We start from the raw sequence: 22,906 nt of genomic DNA, 5'->3' as shown, positions 1-22,906 counted from the left end.
GCCTTAAAAATGAAATTAGCTGTATCAACGTACATGAAGTCATGCAGCTTATGATAAAGTACCATGGATTTCCATAGTAGAAAGAAATACAACTTAGAGTTAAGAGAAGATAATACCTACAGAACCAACTCAATCATATGTAGTGTTTTTTCTTCTTACTTAAAATAAAACTGTCCAAATTCAGTTTCCAGAGTGCTTTCCTTTATTTCCATGTGGCCAGTTTCAAGCCTGTTGCCCATCCTCAGATCTATTACAGAAGAATTAAATTACAATGCATTCAAACGATGAACGGTTTACGGTTTATGTTTAGAAAGGCTCAAAATTTCTCAAGAAATTATTTACAGTTACAGAATACCAAGTCGAACATATAGAACTGAAAGTTCTCTGTCATAACTAACCATATGTCAGGCAACTGCAGCTTTATAAAAGTTGTGTTTTTTTTTTTTTTTTTTTTTTTTTTTGCAAAATCTTATTGGCGCAACACCTACAGTGCTGAAAAACAACTCTCCCCTCCCCGCCTCTCTTGTGGACTAATGTAATTCATGTTTACTACAAAACAGTCGGGCATCAGCATCCAGACTCTCTGGTAGTGTGCACTTTGTGTGTGTGTGTGTGTGTGTGTGTGTGTGTGACAGAGAGAGAGAGAGAGAGAGAGAGAGAGAGAGAGAGTGTTTTGTATATTTCCGACGAAGGCCTTGTTGGCCGAAAGCTTTCTTTCTGACAGTCTTTTGTTGTACCCATCTGCGATTCAGCATCCCCACTATATGATAGAGTAGCAACTATTCTTTTCATAATATTGTCACGTTACATCCTGGATTTTCCATTATTTGATTGTGCTAAAAAAGTTTTATGCAGCAGCAGTAACCTGATGTACTGTTAGTTTACGACAGTGAACTTTCAGTTCTGTATTCGACACATTGCTCTGTAACTGTAACAAATGATATGTTGCACAACTGTATTATTATAACTAATTTCTAAAGCATGTTGAACCTTTCCAAACATAAATCTTAAACCACTTGTAGTTTGAACCAATTGTAATTTAATTTTACTGTAACAGATATGAAGGTAGGCAGCTACCCCAAAAGAAGTCATGTGGAAATACAGGAAAGCAATCTGGAGGCTGAATTTGGACGATCCCTGAAGACGAATATGTCTAGTTTTGATATTTTCTTTAATTTGTTTGTTTATTTATTTATGATGAATCAATTATGATCAATCAATATACAGAAAGGATTGACATGCAACAGGAACAATGATTACCTCTAGTATGGCCAACATGTAATGTACAATGACTGATACAGATCTACAGCAGAATATTCAAATGTGCAACATGTGGAGAATGGGAAGGAGTTTTATGCCACACAACTTTAGAGGCTGATCAACATACCCAGATAAAACAGAATCAGGAGTAAGAACTTATTTTTAAGTAAGATGTCCAGTTCCACTGAAAACACAAATGCTAAATAAAGACCTACACCTCATTTGCATGACAGGCAAACTTGTAACAGAGCCAGTAAATTGAGTCTGAAGAGAGCTTTCCATTATGAAGACCTTTCAGGATTGGGGTAATCTGCACTTAGGAAAGGAATAACATTTCCTGGTAAGTGGAGATACATGATGATGGTGGCGGTGATTAAGCTCAGTCACAAATTTGTTTGTCAGATGCAGAGGCAAACTTACCTTGCCTAAACGTTTAACTTCTAGTAACTTATGTTCCTATATTCTGTTACTTCTCAATGATGTAAATGCACAAGCTGACAGAATTTTGAAGGAGCACAGGGAGTAGGAACCAAGGGAAAGCGAACCAGACAAGCAATGTTTAAACCAACCTGCATGAGTCTGGTAGTGAGAAGGAATTGAGTGGGACGACACCTCGCTGTCCTCATTTGTGTCACACTCTGACGAGGATTCGACTCTACCCACTGCGAAAAAGATAACATCACACGCACCATTAACCCCAATGTCTGGTCCTTCAGTAGTGTGGTCCATTCTTGTTATGTGCATTACAAGCTTTTCATATATCTGCTATTTCCATACCCAATAATTTTAGAAGCCTCTCATTAAACAATCTGAAAAAATCTGTGTTATACAAATTAAGGAAAGCCTCAACTTTAATTTTGCTAAAACATCATTCGCAGCCAGAAAATCTTACTATTGTGCAGATTTGAACTAAACATTCTGAACATACTCAAGGTGTTACCAATTCTAAAATAACATGCAAGGTATAAAATAGTAATTCAGCTCAAAGTTTAAAGTAATGGAACATTCTAAATGTAAAACTGACATCGTGCAAGCTCCAAGTACCAGCACATAATTACAAATTTCAGTTTGTTACCTGCAATTTCACCACCACCAAGATCATTCAGTATTTTCCTGTAGGAAGGTCTCCTGGTCAATATATCTCTCCTTTTTTTGCTGGCTTCATCGTCATTTGATAAACTGTCATCACTGGCTGTTTCCACAACCTATGGATAAAATAACTTGCACTTACATAACAAGAAAATGTTAAGGAACCTATAGACTAGAAGTTTGTCTCATAACATAAATTTCCAGTCATTGCCTTAATGTACAGGAGACTCAACAAAACAAAACTTGAGTTTTCAGTTTCCTGTAAAGTAGCACCAATACATTGTATTGGAAACGTAACATACACAGCGATTGTTCAAAACAAACTTTAATCCCAAGTAATGTGTTCTCTCCCACTCAAATTTTCAGATCATCCTTCATGAACTTTCAAATTAAATAATATTTCTGAACCGGTTTGTCCTATACTTTTTTTTTTTTTTTTTTAGTGATTCTAAAGTAACACTAATCACTTCTTTGTTAATGGTTTTCAAATCTATATACTCCAGAGTTTGAACATAAAGTTTTAAATGATGAGCATACAGCAAAAAATTATTTTGCTTCTTGGTGTGGTAATCATAACACGCACCATTAACCCCAATGTCTGGTCCTTTAGTAGTGTGGTCCATTCTTGTTATGTGCATTACAAGCTTTTCACATAAAAGAAAAGATAAGCAGTTCATATATGCACAGGGAGGAAATGATTAATGTACTCAATTTTTTGGAAGTGGGCGACTATTTTCTTTGCATTACATTTGTATTTTTCCAAAGTTTTAATATTCAAGGCGTATGTTTCGAGCTAACCCAAAACAGAATTTTGTACTTTATTACCGGTTCGAAGTAGCTTTCCTTATGTTAATTCTGGTAGCATTAAATAATATCGTTGTAAATGTCATGATATTTAATTTGCTAGCGAGGGAATACATATTGTGAGCCCCCATGATAAATTTTTATCCAATGGCTTTCCTAAGAATTTCACACTTCCTGCAAATCCCAATTTTTGTGATGCATCTGAAAATCATTAGCTTTGCTTATTGTGATTTAAACTGCATTGAGTTTTTCCATGTTTAATTTTAATTCATTTAGATTAAACCAGTTGTCTAATTGTTATAAGGTAATCATGACAGTTTGATGAATTTGTTCGGCAATGCTGGTTTCAATCATTACAGATATATCATCTGCAAATAAAATGGAGTGACACTCAGTAATAAGCAGTAGATCTTGTATGTAAAATAAATAGAACGGGAAATAAGACTGAATCCTGATGCTACTCTTTGTGAAATGTTTTTACATTCTGAAACATAATTTTCTCCCTGATGTTATAATCAGTCTGTTTGTGGTTGGCTAGGTACGACCAAAAACCATTCTAACACACTGCTCCTAATTCAATTTTTTTCCAGTTTAGAAAATAACAAGCAGTGGCTCACATCAAAGGTCTTTGATAGGTAAAAAAAAATAAAAATAAAAAAAATTTAAAAATCTGTGGCAAGCAGGGAGTTGTCTGCAGAGGTGCTAATTTTGCCTAAAAAACTGTTGATAACGTCACACACTTTTGTCAATCTTAAAAATCTTCTTCTATCTCCCCCCCCCCCCCCCACACACACACACAGATTAAGTCAGGACTTCAGTTGTGTTTTAGTTCCATGTATAATACTCTTTTTCTAGCACTAGATGTTTTTACTGCTTCAGTACCCCACTATACTGTACTTGTTATTGTTTTATGGTATACATTAAAAGGGGAGTTTCATTAAAAATGTGGAAGAAGTTTCCCAAGAACTTCAAAAAAAATTTCAGCACTTGAAATACAATATCAGGGTGGCCACAAGTTTCCCCAAGAGAAATTTCCTGATTTCCAGACATGTTTTAGGAATTTTCCCTGACAAATTTTGAGATCTCAAGGGTAAGCACAGACATAAATTGACAAAAAAACATAAGGACTTCCGTATTTCTCTCCTGTTCTATTTTGCTCATACGCTCCAGGGACGTGGAGAAAGGTCTGTAAAATACACAATAGAGAAATGGAGGTCCAGAACAACAAATTAAATGGCCTTCACCATATTGCTACAACGGTTAAAATTTAAAAACGTGGTCGACAACCCACGCGTTGTCCGCTAAAACGGCCGATAACTTAAGACAGCAAACTCAAACAGGAACATAACCAGTCAAAAAAGGGTATTCCGTCAGGAAATAGCAGACAGTTAAAAGTTGGGCACAAAGTGGTGGGGGAGCGCCACTTAAATGGCAATGGCTAAAAAGATAGTGCCCAATACACAGTCTACTTAAAATGACCTCCTGTCAGGAGGGGGCAAGACGTGGTCAACCAAGCCACTGGGAGAGACTTAACAACCCAGTGCTTATTTCCATAAAGGGAGGACCAGTGGCAATACCAAAGTCACACCTCCTCTTGACAGACGGCAACACAGAGATGATCAGAGGGAATGTAAGAACTAATGGGCTGAGGTACGAGGACCGCACCCTTGGCAGCAGCGTCAGCAGCCTCCTTTCCCGTCAGACCGACATGACCAGGAACCCACACAAACCTTACAGTGGCTCCATCAAGAGTGAGCACGTGTAAGCTTTCCTGAAACCACTGCACTGAGAGATGGACGATGTACAGTGCACAGTTGTGATTTGGGTGTGCATGGAGGTGGGGTAGGAGTCAGCAAATTGACAGCACACGGAAAATGGTCACTCGAGTAAGTGACAGAAAGAACAGACCACTCAAGATAACGAGAAAGATTTGTAGTGCAGAATGATAGGTCCAAATGGTAATAGGTGCATGTGGAGTCCGAAAGGAATGTAGGTGTTCCTGTGTTAAGGCAGAAAAGGTTAAGTCGTTTAAGAATGTTAGCCAATAGGGCACCTCTCTGACAGGTTCTGGGAGAACCCCAAATGGGATGGTGGGCAGCAGAAATGGGTGACGTAGCTGCCCAATAACCTGGAGGAAGTCGGCCCTGGTGAAATCAAATGATGGAGGGATGTAAATGGTACAAAGGGAAGAGGTCAAGTGAGGAAGGAAAAGGCGAACTGCAACAGCTTGAAGGCGGGTAGTCAGGGAGATTGGTTGACTATGAACATCATCCCGTATGAGCAGCATGACTCCCCTATGAGATGGAATGCCGACCTCGGCCGGAAGGTCAGAATGGACCATGAAGAAATGAGAAAGCTCAAAGCAGTCATGAGGGTGCAATTTTGTTTCCTGAAGGCAGAGTACAAGTGGACACTGCAATTCCTAAAACAGACTTACATCCTCTTTGTTGGATTGAAGGCCATGAACATACCATTGGAAGAGTGGTATGATGAGGAAAAAATGAATTGGTGCTACCTACTCAGCTGGCAAGTGCCAGCCTATGAAGACTTGCTGCTACAGGACACCGAGACAGAAGGATCCTGCTCGACGTGGTCCACAGAAGTGTCAGCTTTCTTCTGCTGTCAGCCTGTGGAGTCCAATGCAGAAAAACGGATTGTGGTGTGCATCGGCTACTCCGAGGCAGGCTGGGCAAAAGTATCACATGGCAACACCGTCGAAAAGGATCATCGAGTCGGCAAAGGAGAAGACCGTTTGCCTTAGTTGGTCTTTGTCAACCTTCCTGGTTAGCAGAGGAAGACTCAGGTGTTGGTTGGCTTAAGTGTCATAGGAAATCTTCACGGGAGCATTCCTTCTGTTCCTTCCGGCCTGCTGGTTGTGTAGCTGGTGACTTCGCCCTGTGAGGTGAGGGTTTGATAGCTTGTTGCACAGTTGGACGAGGGGACTGCAATGCTACCATGACACTGGGCGATTTCACAACCTCAGAGCTGAATTTGAGGTCATATGTCTGTGTGACTGTCTTTCATGGAATGAGATGTAGCAAGAACACTACTACAAGTGCCGGACGGGTGAATGCAAGGTTTGCAATTAGCCAATAACTTGCGAGCGAATGGGTAAGGAACATTTTCCTTTACCCAGATATCCTGGACAGCCCACTCATCGAGACACACGGGACAATCTCAAGAGGAAGTGCATTGGTCGTCATTGCAGTTGATATAGCAAGGAGGAGGAGGAGGTGGAAAATCGCCGTCGTGTGCATCCTTACCACAGGTAACACATTTGGCCGGGTGTCAATAAGACATTAGAGTGTGGTTGAATATATGACACTGGTAGTAGTGCATCGGCTTAGAATGTACGGTTAGACTGTGAGAACCTCATAGTCTGCTTTGATCTTGACGGAAGCACCACTCTCTCAAAGGTGAGAAAAAGAGCGTGTGTGGGGACTAAGGAGGCATCTACCTTTTTCATCACCCGATGGATGGCAATGACAATCTGATCACAGATGTATGTTCGAATTTCAGAATTGGTCAGACCATCGAGCAGCCTAGTGTAAATAACACCACGGGAAGTATTCAGTTTTGGTCAGCCTTGACATCAACAGGATAGCCACAGAGAAGTGAAGCGGCAAGCAGTTGTGCTTGAGAATCAGAAGTAGTCTCCAAAAGCTAAGTGCCATTCCGTAAACAAGAATCAGGATTCCACAGGGCCAGCAACTGCATCAGTACCTTTCTGAATAATAAACAGATTTACCATTGGAAGGACTGACATCTTCAGTATGTGAAACCATGAGAAATCGTGGTGCAGTTCGGACGGTCTTAGAATTGTTAGCCTCAAACTGTTTGTTTTGTAGACAGTGATTGTGAAGATGATTGCCTCATTGTGAGAAAATCACCCATGACTGCTAGCATCCCAATGGCACACTCCTTCCAACTGTGGTTCCCTTTCACAAGGGGGAGCAACATCCTGAACACCTGACAGAAGGATCAGTTGGCAATTTGGGAAGGTAGCAGCTCAGGCAATCACCCCTCTCTGGCCTGGCCTGTACCGGGGGACATGCAAAACCTACCTGTCAACCCGCGGTTGAGAAATACATGTTAAACCAGTCACCATGTATCAGATGCCTTCTACCTTCAGGAGCGCACAAAGAGGAAGAAGTAGAAAGAGGAGCCTCAAATGCTGAATTGGAGAAGGGTGGGAGAAGGTGATAGAGAAAAGGAAAAAGGAACGAAAAACAATGATGAGACCGTTCTTATGTCAGCTACGGACAGTACAGAACATTCCCAAAAACACCCCAGATATGTTCCCCATGGTAGAGGAAAAAGAACAGCAAGAGGATAGACATGCAGCTTGAAAGGGAAAAAATGCTGTCAAAGCTGGGGGGCAGAGGTAGATATCTCCCCCACGTGAGCAAAAATCTCAAGCACTAACATCAACATCTTTTGTAATGAACTGTTTTTAGATGGAGAAAGCAAGGCAAATGGTATGTGTGCTCCATTAAGAGCACTGTTATTTTATTTCAATAAAACGAAACATTTGTCACAAAAATGTGCATTTCCTTGGAGTCGCAAGAAAGATTTAAAGTAATACCTTCACTGATTTCAAGAATAATCTCAGAAAAAAGTTGGTCTCTTGAAAGAAGTGTATAAGGCAGGGAAGAGTTGTGTAAACCAACATTATGGGTGACCACCAAAAAAATGTTGGTTCTACTACGTTTATTATTGTGGGTTATTAGTCACTGTGTTATGTCTATTATTTTACAAGTATTGTACGATTTTTCCTTTCGAGAAATATATGAGTACATAGCGTACAAACCGCCAGCAACTGCCACAGTTTTCTTCTTCTTATCGGCCATACTTTCTAATATATACATAATTTTTGAGGTGCCAAATAACAAAGTGTGCTCGAATAAACAAAAGTGTGCTCGAATAAACAAAAGTGTGCTCGAATAAACAAAAGTGTGCTCGAATAAACAAAAGTGTGCTCGAATAAACAAAAGTGTGCTCGAATAAACAAAAGTGTGCTCGAATAAACAAAAGTGTGCTCGAATAAACAAAAGTGTGCTCGAATAAACAAAAGTGTGCTCGAAATAAAACAAAAAGTGTGCTAGAATAAAAAAGATAAACAAAAGTGTGCTCGAATAAACAAAAGTGTGCTCGAATAAACAAAAGTGTGCTCGAATAAACAAAAGTGTGCTCGAATAAACAAAAGTGTGCTCGAATAACAAAAGTGTGCTCGAATAAACAAAAGTGTGCTCGAATAAACAAAAGTGTGCTCGAATAAACAAAAGTGTGCTCGAATAAACAAAAGTGTGCTCGAATAAACAAAAGTGTGCTCGAATAAACAAAAGTGTGCTCGAATAAACAAAAGTGTGCTCGAATAAACAAAAGTGTGCTCGAATAAACAAAAGTGTGCTCGAATAAACAAAAGTGTGCTCGAATAAACAAAAAGTGTGCTCGAAATAAACAAAAGTGTGCTCGAAATAAACAAAAGTGTGCTCGAATAAACAAAAGTGTGCTCGATAAACAAAAGTGCTCGAATAAACAAAGTGTGCTCGAATAAACAAAAGTGTGCTCGAATAAACAAAAGTGTGCTCGAATAAACAAAAGTGTGCTCGAATAAACAAAAGTGTGCTCGAATAAACAAAAGTGTGCTCGAATAAACAAAAGTGTGCTCGAATAACAAAAGTGTGCTCGAATAACAAAAGTGTGCTCGAATAAACAAAAGTGTGGCTCGAATAAACAAAAGTGTGCTCGAATAAACAAAAGTGTGCTCGAATAAACAAAAGTGTGCTCGATAAACAAAAGTGGCTCGAATAAACAAAAGTGTACTAGAATAAACAAAAGTGTACTAGAATAAACAAAATGTACTAGAATAAACAAAATGTACTAGAATAAACAAAATGTACTAGAATAAACAAAATGTACTAGAATAAACAAAATGTACTAGAATAAACAAAATGTACTAGAATAAACAAAATGTACTAGAATAAACAAAATGTACTAGAATAAACAAAATGTACTAGAATAAACAAAATGTACTAGAATAAACAAAATGTACTAGAATAAACAAAATGTACTATTGTTGTTGTTGTGGTCTTCAGTCCTGAGACTGGTTTGATGCAGCTCTCCATGCTACTCTATCCTGTGCAAGCTGCTTCATCTCCCAGTACCTACTGCAACCTACATCCTTCAGAATCTGTTTAGTGCATTCATCTCTCGGTCTCCCCCTATGATTTTTAACGTTCACGCTGCCCTCCAATACTAAATTGGTGATCCCTTGATGCCTCAGAACATGTCCTACCAACCGATCCCTTCTTCTAGTCAAGTTGTGCCACAAACTTCTCTTCTCTCCAATCCTATTCGATACCTCCTCATCAGTTACGTGATCTACCCACCTTATCTTTCACTTCCATACATGGCTACACTCCATACGAATACTTTCAGAAATGACTTCCTGACACTTAAATCAATACAGGATGTTAACAAATCTCTCTTCTTCAGAAACGATTTCCTTGCCATTGCCAGTCTACATTTTATATCCTCTATACTTCGACCATCATCAGTTATTTTACTCCCTAAATAGCAAAACTCCTTTGCTACTTTAAGTGTCTCATTTCCTAATCTAATTCCCTCAGCATCACCCGATTTCATTTGACTACATTCCATTATCCTCGTTTTGGTTTTGTTGATGTTCATCTTATATCCTCCTTTCAAGACACTGTCCATTCCGTTCAACTGCTCTTCCAAGTCCTTCGCTGTCTCTGAGAGAATTACAACGTCATCGGCGAACCTCGAAGTTTTTCCTTCTTCTCCATGAATTTTAATACCTACTCCGAATTTTTCTTTTGTTTCCTTTACTGCTTGCTCAATATACAGATTGAATAACATCGGGGAGAGGCTACAACCCTGTCACACTCCTTTCCCAACCACTGCTTCCCTTTCATGCCCCTCGACTCTTATAACTGCCATCTGATTTCTGTACAAATTGTAAATAGCCTTTCGCTCCCTGTATTTTGTACCTGCCAGCTTCAGAATTTGAAAGAAAGTATTCTAGTTAACATTGTCAAAAGCTTTCTCTAGGTCTACAAATGCTAGAAACGTAGGTTTGCCTTTTCTTAATCTTTCTTCTAAGATAAGTCGTAAGGTTAGTATTGCCTCACGTGTTCCAACATTTCTACGGAATCCAAACTGATCTTCCCCGAGGTCCGCTTCTACCAGTTTTTGCATTCATCTGTAAAGAATTCGCGTTAGTATTTTGCAGCTGTGACTTATTAAACTGATAGTTCGGTAATTTTCACATCTGTCAACACCTGCTTTCTTTGGGATTGGAATTATTATATTCTTCTTGAAGTCTGAGGGTATTTCGCCTGTCTCATACATCTTGCTCACCAGATGGTAGAGTTCTGTCATGACTGGCTCTCCCACGGCCATCAGTAGTTCTAATGGAATGTTGTCTACTCCCGGGGCCTTGTTTCGACTCAGGTCTTTCAGTGCTCTGTCAAACTTTTCACGCAGTATCATATCTCCCATTTCCTCTTCATCTACATCCTCTTCCATTTCCATAATATTGTCCTCAAGTACATCACCCTTGTACAAACCCTCTATATACTCCTTCCACCTTTCTGCCTTCCCTTCTTTGCTTAGAACTGGGTTGCCATCTGAGCTCTTGATATTCATACAAGAGGTTCTCTTCTCTCCAAAGGTCTCTAATTTTCCTGTAGGCAGTATCTATCTTACCCCTAGTGAGACAAGCCTCTACATCCTTACATTTGTCCTCTAGCCATCCCCGCTTAGCCATTTTGCACTTCCTGTCGATCTCATTTTTGAGACGTTTGTATTCCTTTTTGCCTGCTTCATTTACTGCATTTTTATATTTTCTCCTTTCCTCAATTAAATTCAATATATCTTCTGTTACCAAAGGATTTCTATTAGCCCTCGTCTTTTTACCTACTTGATCGTCTGCTGCCTTCATTACTTCATCTCTCAGAGCTACCCATTCTTCTTCTACTGTATTTCTCTCCCCCATTCCTGTCAATTGTTCCCTTATGCTCTCCCTGAAACACTCTACAACCTCTGGTTCTTTCAGTTTATCCAGGTCCCATCTCCTTAGATTCCCACCTTTTTGCAGTTTCTTCAGTTTCAATCTGCAGTTCATAACCAATAGATTGTGGTCAGAATCCACATCTGCCCCTGGAAATGTCTTACAATTTAAAACCTGGTTCCTAAATCTGTCTTACCATTATGTAATCTGATACCTTTTAGTATCTCCAGGACAAAACGTACTAGAGTAAACAAAACGTACTCTAGTAAACAAAACGTACTCTAGTAAACAAAACGTACTAGAGTAAACAAAACGTACTAGAGTAAACAAAACGTACTAAAGTAAACAAAACGTACTAAAGTAAACAAAACGTACTAGAGTAAACAAAACGTACTAGAATAAACAAAACGTACTAGAATAAACAAAACGTACTAGAATAAACAAAACGTACTAGAATAAACAAAAGTCTATAAAACGCCGCAACATAGAATGTCCTTGCGATGAGACAGTCGCAATTCCTGAAATCCATCACCTGTGGCCTCTGGGATACTGAGGAGCACCACAGTCCTGGGTCCTTGGATAAACAACAAAAATCTGCATCATTATGCCAAACACAGAGAGACAGACACAGACCATAGGCAGATCGGTGAGACTAGATCTGATGGGCCGGGCTTACACATTAGTGGGAAATGATGGGCTTCAGATGAGCAGGCCCAATCCATTAAGAGATACCCAGAGAAATGGACTGTGGTTTTGACCCGTCCACTTATGTGACCAGCTATTAATGTGTCACAGACGCCATGTTGATGAGATTTTCCAGTGGTTTCTTTTTTCCAAATTTCCCTAACATTTCCCCGACACATTTTAAATTCCCCGATTTCCAGAATTTGTGGCAACTCTGGATATTCTGTAGTCCCTCCACCTTATTTAACCTATGACGGAATTACTTCATATTTTCTGAACTGTTGTTCTGTGAAGGTTTTTTTGGAGCAAGGTTGTATTGCTTTTGTTAACAGCATAGACAGGGCTCAATGGTCAGAAAGTATTAACTCCAAGGAAAACTTTTCTTCCTCTTCATAAGTGTAATTGCTTGAAATATTGTCTATACATATTGCTGACCATTCGTTCACTCACGTAAAATTCGCACTGAAACCTGATTTCTGAATCAATACAATGAATTTTATCAAGCTGTTGGTTTCATCAGCAATATATGTTGAAATCAGTAGGCATTTTGACTCTTTTCTTTGTTTCTTTCTTAGTCTCTGCAATAGCCACTGGAATTTTGACAAAAATAGTTTTGTTATTTCCGCACCATGAATTCTATACACAAAATAATATTTTGCTCTTTCTGACAGAATAATTTGCAAGTTTTTAAATTTTGTTTCTCTGCCATCTGGCTAGTTTGAACTTAACCATTTATGTTCAAGAACATTATGAACAAATTTTTACTTTTGAATATTCTTAAGGGCATCTATTTTGAAAGTTTTTTTTCCAACTTCATGAAACAAATCTCTGTTAGTTGTTATGGCGTATGCCGTATTACTTCTTGAATCAAAAGATCTCGAGAAACAAGCAAACCTGTCTACAAACTGAGATCAATAAACAATGAGAAGGCTAATTTCAGACTAAGAAAGACAGTTAAAATCAGTCAATGGAGATAAAACTTCAACAATGATTGAAGGTCCTTTAATGCAGCAAGTTTTGAAATTAGGCCTGAAAATCAATTATCAAAAATCAAAAATAGTGTATGACCAGCATATTTGAAAGAAAATATTACAAATTAACAACAAAGTCAGAAAATCAATAAAACTGTTTAGAAAATACAGACAGCTGAGGATTACTAGATGGCATCCATAAAAGAAATAACTAGAATAGTAAAAGTTGTCCGAGTGACACTGATAAACTATCTAGAGTTTACAACACTATACTTCTGATGTTCCTGAACAGGAAAGTTTACAACCATACAGTATTACCAGATTCAGATGATTACAGCGAGGCCAGATGTTTAAATGTGAAAGCCATTCAAAATCTGAGGGTTGCTTAGAGAGAGATAAATGAATACGATGATGGATTTATAGGGATTCAATATTCTGCTTATCAATCTTATTACTGAATATCAACATACATATTTCATGATTTAAAGAACATCTGTTTCCAGAAGCAAACAATTTGCCAGGAACATACATTTCTTTAGAATGTCTGGCTACGCTGACACAAAAATGCGGTTTGTCATTGATAAAAATCAACCACATTATCTTGCTTAAAATGCACAAACTGTTTGGAAAAATGTCCCTCCTGTAACCCATTTAAAAAAAACAGGCTCAGCCCATCTACTCAGATCTGACACTTCACAGACTTTCAATCTGCATGTTATATTGATGCTGTTGTTGGCTAGGATAGTGGACAGATTTCCAGCCAAGCTGAATCATGCCCTTTTGTCAGTATTAAAAATTTTTGTGATTAAAATGTGCAGTACCGAATGTGATAGTCCACAAGCATATCCCACTGGAGAAGGACCATATCCCACTCTTAAGCTGGTGGCAATCACAGCCAACAGTGTGGCTGGCAAAAGGTTCACCACACTTGGGTCGTCAATTTCATTGACTGCAGTATGTTGTTTGCCACCTCCACGCACTCCTCTTCTGCTGACAAATGATCCTTCTGTCTGTCAGATGATAGTTTACAGGGTGATAGGACATCCAATCACAACACCGCCTCTACATGTTTCTTGGCTGATTTGTCAGTTCCATCATTTCCCCATATCCCAAGTTGTCCTAATGCTCAGCAGAAATCTACCACTTTGTCTTGGGTTTGGATATGCTGTAAGGCATCCTAGGTAATTTGAATCTTGTGTTTTTCTACTGGATACACTTGTAGTACAGATTACACGGCACACAAGAGTCAGATCAGATGAGCAACTATTTGTTGTGATGGCTTCCCACATGCTCCAGAGCATTCAGGACACTGTATATCTTGTCATCACAATTTGTTAGTTGTTCTGGGAGGGAACATTGAAGGAAGCAAATGTCAGGAATTACTAGAAGACACAGACAAACAAAGAAATGGTCAAAGAATAAAGAAACAACAAATGGATAAGGGACAAAATGGAAGGAACAGTATACTACTGTACTGGAAATGAAATAGGAGGAGGGTGGGGCACATTGTCAGGTGATTGGTTGGCCAACGGAGCAAGACATTTCTCTGCTGTATTCCAAAAGATGAGAAGACAAATGTAATATCCTAATAAATGGTTGGTGGACGACATTAGAAAATGAGTGAAAAATATTTTTATTCACCCTGAGTGTGAAATTGCTGCATAAGGTGGTGGTAGCAACAAGTTTTGTGGGGACTACCTTTAAAACAGAAAAATATCCCAAACTATGACAGAATTAACAGAATTTCCCCAGTGGTCATACATCACAGCCACAGTTGGAATTCCAAAATTCATTTGGTCTATAATACCATAGAATGCTGTTGTCTACAAGATTCAAATGTGTCTGCAATGATTCACATTTCTAACTTCTTGCCTACCAGGTACTCCTGAATGAACCAACCAAATCCTGTGTGCCATGCAAGAATGGGCATTAATGTTCGAGTATTATTTGAAATTGTTTCAGAATATCTGTGTGCGTTATATCATGCCACTATGTAAAACCATGTTGTTGGAAGTGATTTCTACATCTACATCCATACCTTGAGTACATCTATCGGTTCTCCCTTCTATTCCAGTCTCGTATTGTTTGTGGAAAGAAGGACTGTCGGTATGCCTCTGTATGGGCTCTAATCTCTCCGATTTTATCCTCATGGTCTCTTCGCGAGATATACGTAGGAGGCAGCAATATACTGCTTGACTCCTAGGTGAAGGTATGTACTCCTCGGTGAAGGTATGTACAGTTTATTAAGTCTCAGACTTAGTAACATATCCATGTGTTACTCATGTGAAATGCTTACAGCAAAATATAACTTTCAGTCCAAAATCAATGTGTATGGTGGTCACAAATTCTCTATCCATTTCTGTATCAACTACACGACAAATAAATGAAAGAGCAGATTCAATATTATATAATAATAATAATAATAAATTACCTGCAATGTCTGAAGACTTCCTTGGGTTGTCTGTATCACAGAATTTGGCTTGCTTACAAGAATGACATTGCCCTTCTGAAGCTGGACTGGGTGTATACTTGATGGTGTCTGAATGACAGATTGCTGGTTAGGCTGGATAACAGACTGAACCTAAAAAAAAATGAAGTTTTTACATTTTATATAGTTGGTGTCTACACTTTCACACTCACGTCCTCTGTTACATCAAATAACATCTATTTCAAACAATTAGTATCATGGGCAGAGAGAGGGGGGGTAGGGGGGAGAGGGAGAATTTACTTAGTGTCTTTATTTATTATTGACAACACCAAAATCTTTTCATAAAAACTGAATCTCCAAATAGATTGTTAACATTGCCATTACTTATTAAACCACTACTGGTCCACACCACAGGCAGTTTAATAACCAAAATATTTCTTTCTTAAACATAGTGATCCGTGATGTAAACTTGAAATGTACTTAGTTATTTTTCGTCCGATTACTAGTAAGATTACCAATGTTGAAGCATCTATAAGTAGAAAGATGGTTGAAACAGCTGAAGTTAGTAAGCGTAAGACTACAAATTCAAAGGTTGGTGGGTCAACCCTCAGCCAATCTTAGGATTCACCTACATCTACATGGATACTCTGCAAATCATACATTAGTGCCTGGCACTAGTAGTTCTCTATTATTCCACTCTCGAACAGCACACACCAAAAACAAAGACCTATGTTTTCCTGTGCAAGCTCCAATTTCCCTTATTTTATTATTGTGATCATTTCTTACTATTTAGATTGGTGTCCACAAAATATTTTTGCATCTGGATGTGAAATTTGGTGATCGAAACTCCATAAGAAGATTCCTACAAAACGAGAAATTTCTTTGTTTTAGTGATGTCCACCCCAAATCCTGTATCATGTACACGCATGACACTCTCTCCCCTAATTCTTGATCATACAAAATGTGCTGTCTGTCTATGGACTTCCTCTATATACTCCATTAAGGACGACTCTGGTAGGGATCTCACACTGTAGAGCCGTACTGCAGAAGCAGACAGACAAGCATAGTGTAGGAAGTCTCTTTAGTAGACCTGTTGCATGTTTTAAGTGTTCTGCCAATGAAATGCTGTCTTTGTTCACCTTCCCCACAACATTTCCTGTGTGTTTTCTAATTTAAGTTATTCGTAATTGTAATTTCTAGATATTTAGCTGAATTTACAGCCATTAGATTCAATTTAGTGTGCAACCAAAGTTTAACAGATTCCTTTTAACACTTGTGGATGACCCCTCACTTTTGATTATTTAGGGTCAATTGCCAATTTTCGCACCATACAGATATCTGCTCTAAATCATTTTGAAATTTGTTTTGATCTTCTGATGACTTTACTAGACAATAAACGACATAGGTACGATGTCAAAAGCCTTCTCAAAATCTATAAATATGGAAGCAATTTGAAAACTTTGTCAATAGCACTCAACACATCATGTGAGTAAAGAGCTAGTTATGCTTCACAAAAATGATGCTTTCTAAATCTATTTTGGCTATGTGTAAACAGACCATTCTCTTTTTCGGGTGAAAGTGCACTTACAGTGTCTGCAGTGTTTCCACTGCCTGTAACTGTTCCCGTGCTGAATGACAAGAAGTTAACATAACACAGCATCACATTACTGTTGGCAATTTCCTTTAGTCCATAGATGAAGTTGGATGGTATTTTGTTTCACTTCCAGCATTTTAAGCTGTGCTATTAGGCCCCACTCTAACAAAAATCTTGAAATATTTGAGGGGGAGGGAGGGGGGGGGGGGGGGGAGCAGCTTACATTGAGTGTTTCTCCTTTGCTACCATATATTACCACCTGACTATGACCAATAACAAATTACCTAAAGCAACATGCAGTGGATTAGCCTTCGTCATCTTAAGTGCACTTGGGGCTGTAAGACTGTAGCCCCCCTTAAGATTGGCTAGTTAATTCATCCAGTATGCACTAGCCTTCTGTGGGGACACCTTCACCTTTAACCCTTTAACAACATATTTACCTGCGCCACCAGTCTTTGACATGTTCAGAGTACCAGGTAGAAGAACTGGTGGCACGCGTAAACAGGTTCAGAGCACACAGGGACAGGTACAAAGGCGTGCGCATTAACACATCCAGAGCAGTTAAAGGGTTAAGATAATTATATATCACTGGTCTGGCTGGAAGAAACTTTCTGGCATTAACAAAGTAGTACTCACTTCCTACATATAAACCATATGAAGAGCAAACCTTATCCTTACACTTTCTAAATGTACTGTAGCAAAAACTTCATTAAAGGTACCATCAAATTCATTTTTGAGAGGATTTTCATCAAAACTAACATCCAATCTGTCAACACATTACATTAATACTTGTTCCATACATCATGAATACAACGTTTCATAATGTTGTGGAACATCTCGGTTTACTTAACTTTTTATTAATTGCTTTTCTTTTTCTGTTACTAGTTCATATCTAAAAATTCATCACAAGGTTCTTTCACAGTCTTTGAAGCTGCACCCTATTCAATTTATACAGTAGCCTAATAACTTTGTTCTCTTACTGACTAAAAACAGAGGGTATAATGTTTTGCTTTATATTGATAATTTAATCATACAGCATCCAGCGCCCAAGAGCATAGGTTTATTTTAGCTTCCTTGTCTAACTAGAACACGGTAGCCATGGTCTGTCACCCCCCATGAGCCTATTACATTGAATGAACATTGCATGTTTCCATCCCTCTTTCTTTATAACAACAACAACCACCCTTTAGTACCATAAGGACATCGTCAGGCTGACAAGAAACTGATTCTGCTGTATTTAACTTATGCTTTCCTTATATTTTTCTGTCATAGTGCAAAAAAACTGTTGCGACTCATAGCAAAAATTGATAAATTAGGTACCATTTAGCCATGAAAGTACATGTAATATGCCTATTTAATGAAAGGGACATTGTTCAGGTATACAACTAATCCCTCCCCCCCTCCCAATACACACGCGCGCGCGCACACGCCCCCCCCCCCCCCCCCCCACACACACACACACTTGCCAATTTCCTACAGTATACACTCAGTTCCTTAAGTAATTCACTAAGGAAATTAGTACTCAATTCAAGTCCCAAAATCGAAACACTAGCAAACTTCAAGGCAATTTTTAATTGAAATCTTATGCCATAAGTGATAAGAATGTACAGAAAACAATACACAACACTTACTGTATATTACTTATGCTGACAAAAAACAGTGTGAAAAGTACCAAACATTTTTATTGATGCTTGCTTTTGAATTTGCAGAAGTTGGCAAGTTTTGAGCTACTGGTGTTAAGATTTCTGGTGTTTTTCACCACTGAAAATGCTTATAATCACTACCGTCACCACTCTCTATTAATCATCTCCTTTTATCTAGGTGTGGTACAAGAGTCTTTCATCTGTGTCTCTCCTCCTTGCCTTAGTGCAATTCCACTCCTTTCTCCCAGATCGTGTTTGGCTTGGCTGGTCCATTGTTTCCACCTGACCTCTTGTGTCAGCAAGCCAAAAGTTGTTTGAACACAACAATGCTTTACTAGGCATGGTCCTATTGAAAGTGGCATGCTATTGACTTCCTTCAATCTTATATGAGGCAATTTTGGCAAATGACGTAATCAAAAAGACAATTATATGATAGACTACATAACCACTATAGTGACTGTCATACATCATCACTAACTTTAATTATCAAGAATAAATGGGGAAATACGGAAGCGTCCGATCCCGCTCGTCTGCTTTGACCCATGATTTCACAAATATGGCGGAAACAAAAGCAAACACACAACTTTCCACAAGAAGCCTGATGACACTAACAGGACAAGCACGCGAAATGGGGTGTTTTGGGTGGGGGGCAAACAAAATATAAACAAATTTAGACGCCTTGCGTAGCTACAACGTGTAAGTGAAAACAGCCATGCATGAATACCCACCCACCTCCCCAGGGGTCGTAACCCCCGCAACCCATAGAAGATAAAGATGCTTCAGTAGCTGATTAGTGTTTTTTGTCTTTAAAAAAAAATCTCACGGGATAGAACGAACAGATCAGAAAGATAAATTTAATAAACTAAAACAGAAATTGGAGGAAACAGATAATTAAAATAAGTAATAAGTGTTTTTAAATTAAAAAAAAAATCTCACGAGATAGAACGAACAGATCAGAAAAGTAAATAAAATAAAACAGAACTGGAGACAGCCACACTCAAACCAAACTCCGCGCCGTCATGACGTCACACACGACAGCACCCTTACGTCACGGGTCAAAGCCGACGCGTGGGATCGGACGCTTCTGTCGACCCATAAATGGCATTATTAATGGATATTCTAGTATTTCAACAATATCATATTAAAAGGCTGATCATGTTGGGGAAAAAACAGAATCATCATACTGATAACATAGGCTGTAAACGAGCAAAGCCTAATGTACAGCCACTTTCCAACCTAATCTAGAGCTCTGTTTACATTGTCAGATACGTCTATCAAAACAACTTTCTTTAAAAACAAAGCGGTAGGAAAGTTATCACTGGCCAAAACTAAATGCCAATATCAAAAGCTTCACTAAACACTGAAGACTATATTTGGATGCCACAAAAAATTTCGAGTTCATTGTCTGTATTCATGACTTGGGTGCTCTCTTAGTGTTAAGATCAGAGTGTAGATGATACAGTACTTCAGGATTGTAGGGATGGTTGATTCCAGACAACTCTTCTTACTGCATCCTTATGCGGGATGAGGTTTGCTTTCTACAACACTCCCACCACTTTTCCAAGCACTAAGGACAACCTGCAATGCCACTAAAAACTCTGCGGATTCCTATTTTGTTCAACAACACTGCAGATTTAACCAGACAGGATACTGGCTAGGTCCACTAGACAATAATTCGGTTGATTAATCCTACTATAATAATTCAATGTCATGCAATGGCTTGCTACAAGCCTTGTAGCTGGATGCCACTTTGGCAACTCTCATCTCCTTAACCTACCCAATTACCCTCTTTGTAAAAGGAAACATCAGTTTAACACCATATCTAAACCATGTATTATTCTCCCGATTTTGAGATTATTCAGGTGTGAAGGTTAGGTTAAAGACAGAGTGAAATTTTACATGGTCAGACCAGGATTAGATTCAATTTCCGGGCATGAGTTTTATCAAGTCCCAATATTCTACAGACACCAGATGTAAACTTTTTACATGTGACATCTCATGCACATAAATGTAAGTATTATAGAATACTAACATTTTGTTTCTATGTTATCTCTTGGAATGGAGGTTGTCTAGACAATGATCTGTAGTGTAGCTTGAGGTCTAGGTTAGATTTATGACAGTTTTGTTGTGAATTAGTAAACCCAATGAATGTAATTTGTGAATAAATGATGACATATGAAGAGTATAATACATTTAAATTAGATCCTTTTGTCATTATAAACTCCTCTGGTGTAACTAAATGTATTTTGTTAACAATTATCTACCAGCGAAATGACTTTATAAACACTGATATTTTATGTTCCAAATTCAATGGCGAACTTTCTCTCATTGCTACCATTAATGTACACAAACACAACACAGCGACATGTAACACTAGTATCTTAAATAGCAGCGTAAACGTAAGATTGCAAAATAAATTAACATAAAACTGAAGGAAAATGGCTTTCACACCAAGTTAGAAGGCAAGAGCATAAGCTTCAAATAACCCACTGTGAGAAGGGGAAAGAGAGACAATCCGAAGGAGGGGGAAGTTCGGTGCACTGATTAACACTCACTGTTTCACTGGGGGGCTACCTAGTATCAAGACAACTGTAACAGAAATGATAGTTAATTAGGACAGTCTACTGAATTTCCGCGAGTCGCATTCTGTTAACCGTCTCAACCCATACCGATGTGACAACAACTTGTGACGACGTGTCCCCCGGCGAATGAGCCAAGGGATCAGTTGCACCGGTTCCGTTTTCGTCCACCATTCCATCCATAGCCTTGATGTATCGCCGCCTGCAACATAGAAGACATTTCACACGTTACATAACCTTCACAACACTGACAAGTGATAAAATGGCTTCGAAAAATGACATTCAAGCTACGCAAATGTTTATAACACCACGAATGGCATACACATTAGGTCTAGCAATGACTTGGCATAAACACGAAGTTTTGATTACACAATAGCGCGAAACGAAAGTTTACATTTTTTTATAAACTAAATTATTTACCACTGACATAGGTCTTCCTCTATTTACCGCGTCACGCGTTAAAACATTTATCACATTCGGTCATTTGCGTAAACCAGTGAAAACTTCAGGAACTTATTTTTAAATTTAAGCATACAACTACTCCAAGACGCCATATTATGTACCTTTCCCCATAAGCAGGTAAATCCGTCTCGATACATTTTACAATATGTATAACAACAAAATACTACTCAAAACCAAGTTCAAATCATCACTGAAGCATTGGCCACGCTCGCTTGTTATTATTCTTCAGCTGGGTACTTACCAGTTACGTATTCCTCGTCACAAACTTTGCTGCAATCGGAGTGGGCAAACGCAGAAGTACGTAGGAGCCACGTCAAAATTCCAAGGCCTTCGTCACAGGGGTAGTAGGGTGGGGGCAGCGTCACGAAACAATATGGCGCATGTATTATTGCGCGTAGTTTTCGGAGGAGGTTACAAAGGGTGTGTTTTTATCAGTAGAAGGTTTCCATTTCACATTTTCCACCCATGACTGTTATAATTGAGGATCACAGATCATGGCGCTCTTAATTCAAAGTAGTCTACACGTTAACCTGAAACTTTAATTCCAGTCAAGCACATAAATAAAACGCATATTTTATTTCATGATCTTATTAAAAATGAGGAGAGAAAGACAAATTTCAAAATACAGCGACAAGTTTTTCTAAAAGTCATATTTTTTATAGAATACGGGTGTTAATTTTAAGAGTACCCGTTATACATCTGACACAAAGTAGCTACTTTTATTTCTCAAAGTAGAGGCTAAATCATCATTTAGAATGAGATTCATCGTATCCAAATCATTATAAGAAAGGAGAAACGATAATTAAAGTCCTATGGGTGCAAATATTCTCCGCCTGCCATTCGTTCACGACCCACCCAACCCTGCACCACCCAGACCGGGCCCAGCGATGTTTTGCTGGCTTACGTCATCCATTGACGTCATCCGTCTGCTGACGTGATGTACACAGATTGACAACAAAAAATTGCTCACTGGCAGATTGCTCCATACCGAAAGAACTGCCATGCGTTATGAAAATAGAGAAAATAAAAACAAAATTTCAGGGTACATTTCTTAATTACTCTGTTACGTTTCACGAGTGAATCTTCGAAATTATATTCCATAAGATCCTGATGTATCGGTTTTGATCATAATCAACTTTAACTTACATATGAAATCTTTCGATATATCTCCTCAAACTAAGACTATTAGGGAACCCATTATATCCAAAGGAAAGTTATATGTTTCCTAGAGTGAAAAATTATAGGAATTTGATAGTAAATCTGCTCCGTTTATGAAGTAAGCTTCATTAATATACTGCCTTCACAATTTATCTGCGAGCTACTACCTTTAGTTTTCATACAACACCTGTGGAGT

General features: G+C 38.6%; 1 protein-coding gene across 4 annotated transcripts in view; it reads right to left on the bottom strand.

Annotated features, from left to right (window-relative positions):
* The window catches only part of LOC126473468 (cyclic AMP-responsive element-binding protein 1), a 64,426-nt gene extending 42,012 nt beyond the window's left edge, over positions 1 to 22,414 (bottom strand). The window contains exons 1-6 of one of the 4 annotated variants that reach the window (XM_050100540.1): positions 22,241 to 22,414; positions 21,794 to 22,082; positions 21,181 to 21,292; positions 15,278 to 15,427; positions 2,336 to 2,465; positions 1,830 to 1,922 (exon numbers count right to left, since the gene is read on the bottom strand). In XM_050100540.1, coding sequence (XP_049956497.1) covers positions 1,830 to 1,922; positions 2,336 to 2,465; positions 15,278 to 15,427; positions 21,181 to 21,273 — 466 coding nt within the window. In that variant the 5' untranslated portion in view covers positions 21,274 to 21,292; positions 21,794 to 22,082; positions 22,241 to 22,414. The other 3 variants (XM_050100539.1, XM_050100541.1, XM_050100542.1) reach the window with 3 other exon arrangements.
* Positions 22,415 to 22,906: the final 492 nt, after the last annotated feature.

Source organism: Schistocerca serialis, chromosome 4, assembly GCF_023864345.2.
Source record: "Schistocerca serialis cubense isolate TAMUIC-IGC-003099 chromosome 4, iqSchSeri2.2, whole genome shotgun sequence".
NCBI classification, from domain to species: domain Eukaryota; kingdom Metazoa; phylum Arthropoda; class Insecta; order Orthoptera; family Acrididae; genus Schistocerca; species Schistocerca serialis.
Note: the sequence above shows the minus strand (reverse complement) of the source record. Positions and strands in the feature narration are given on the sequence as shown.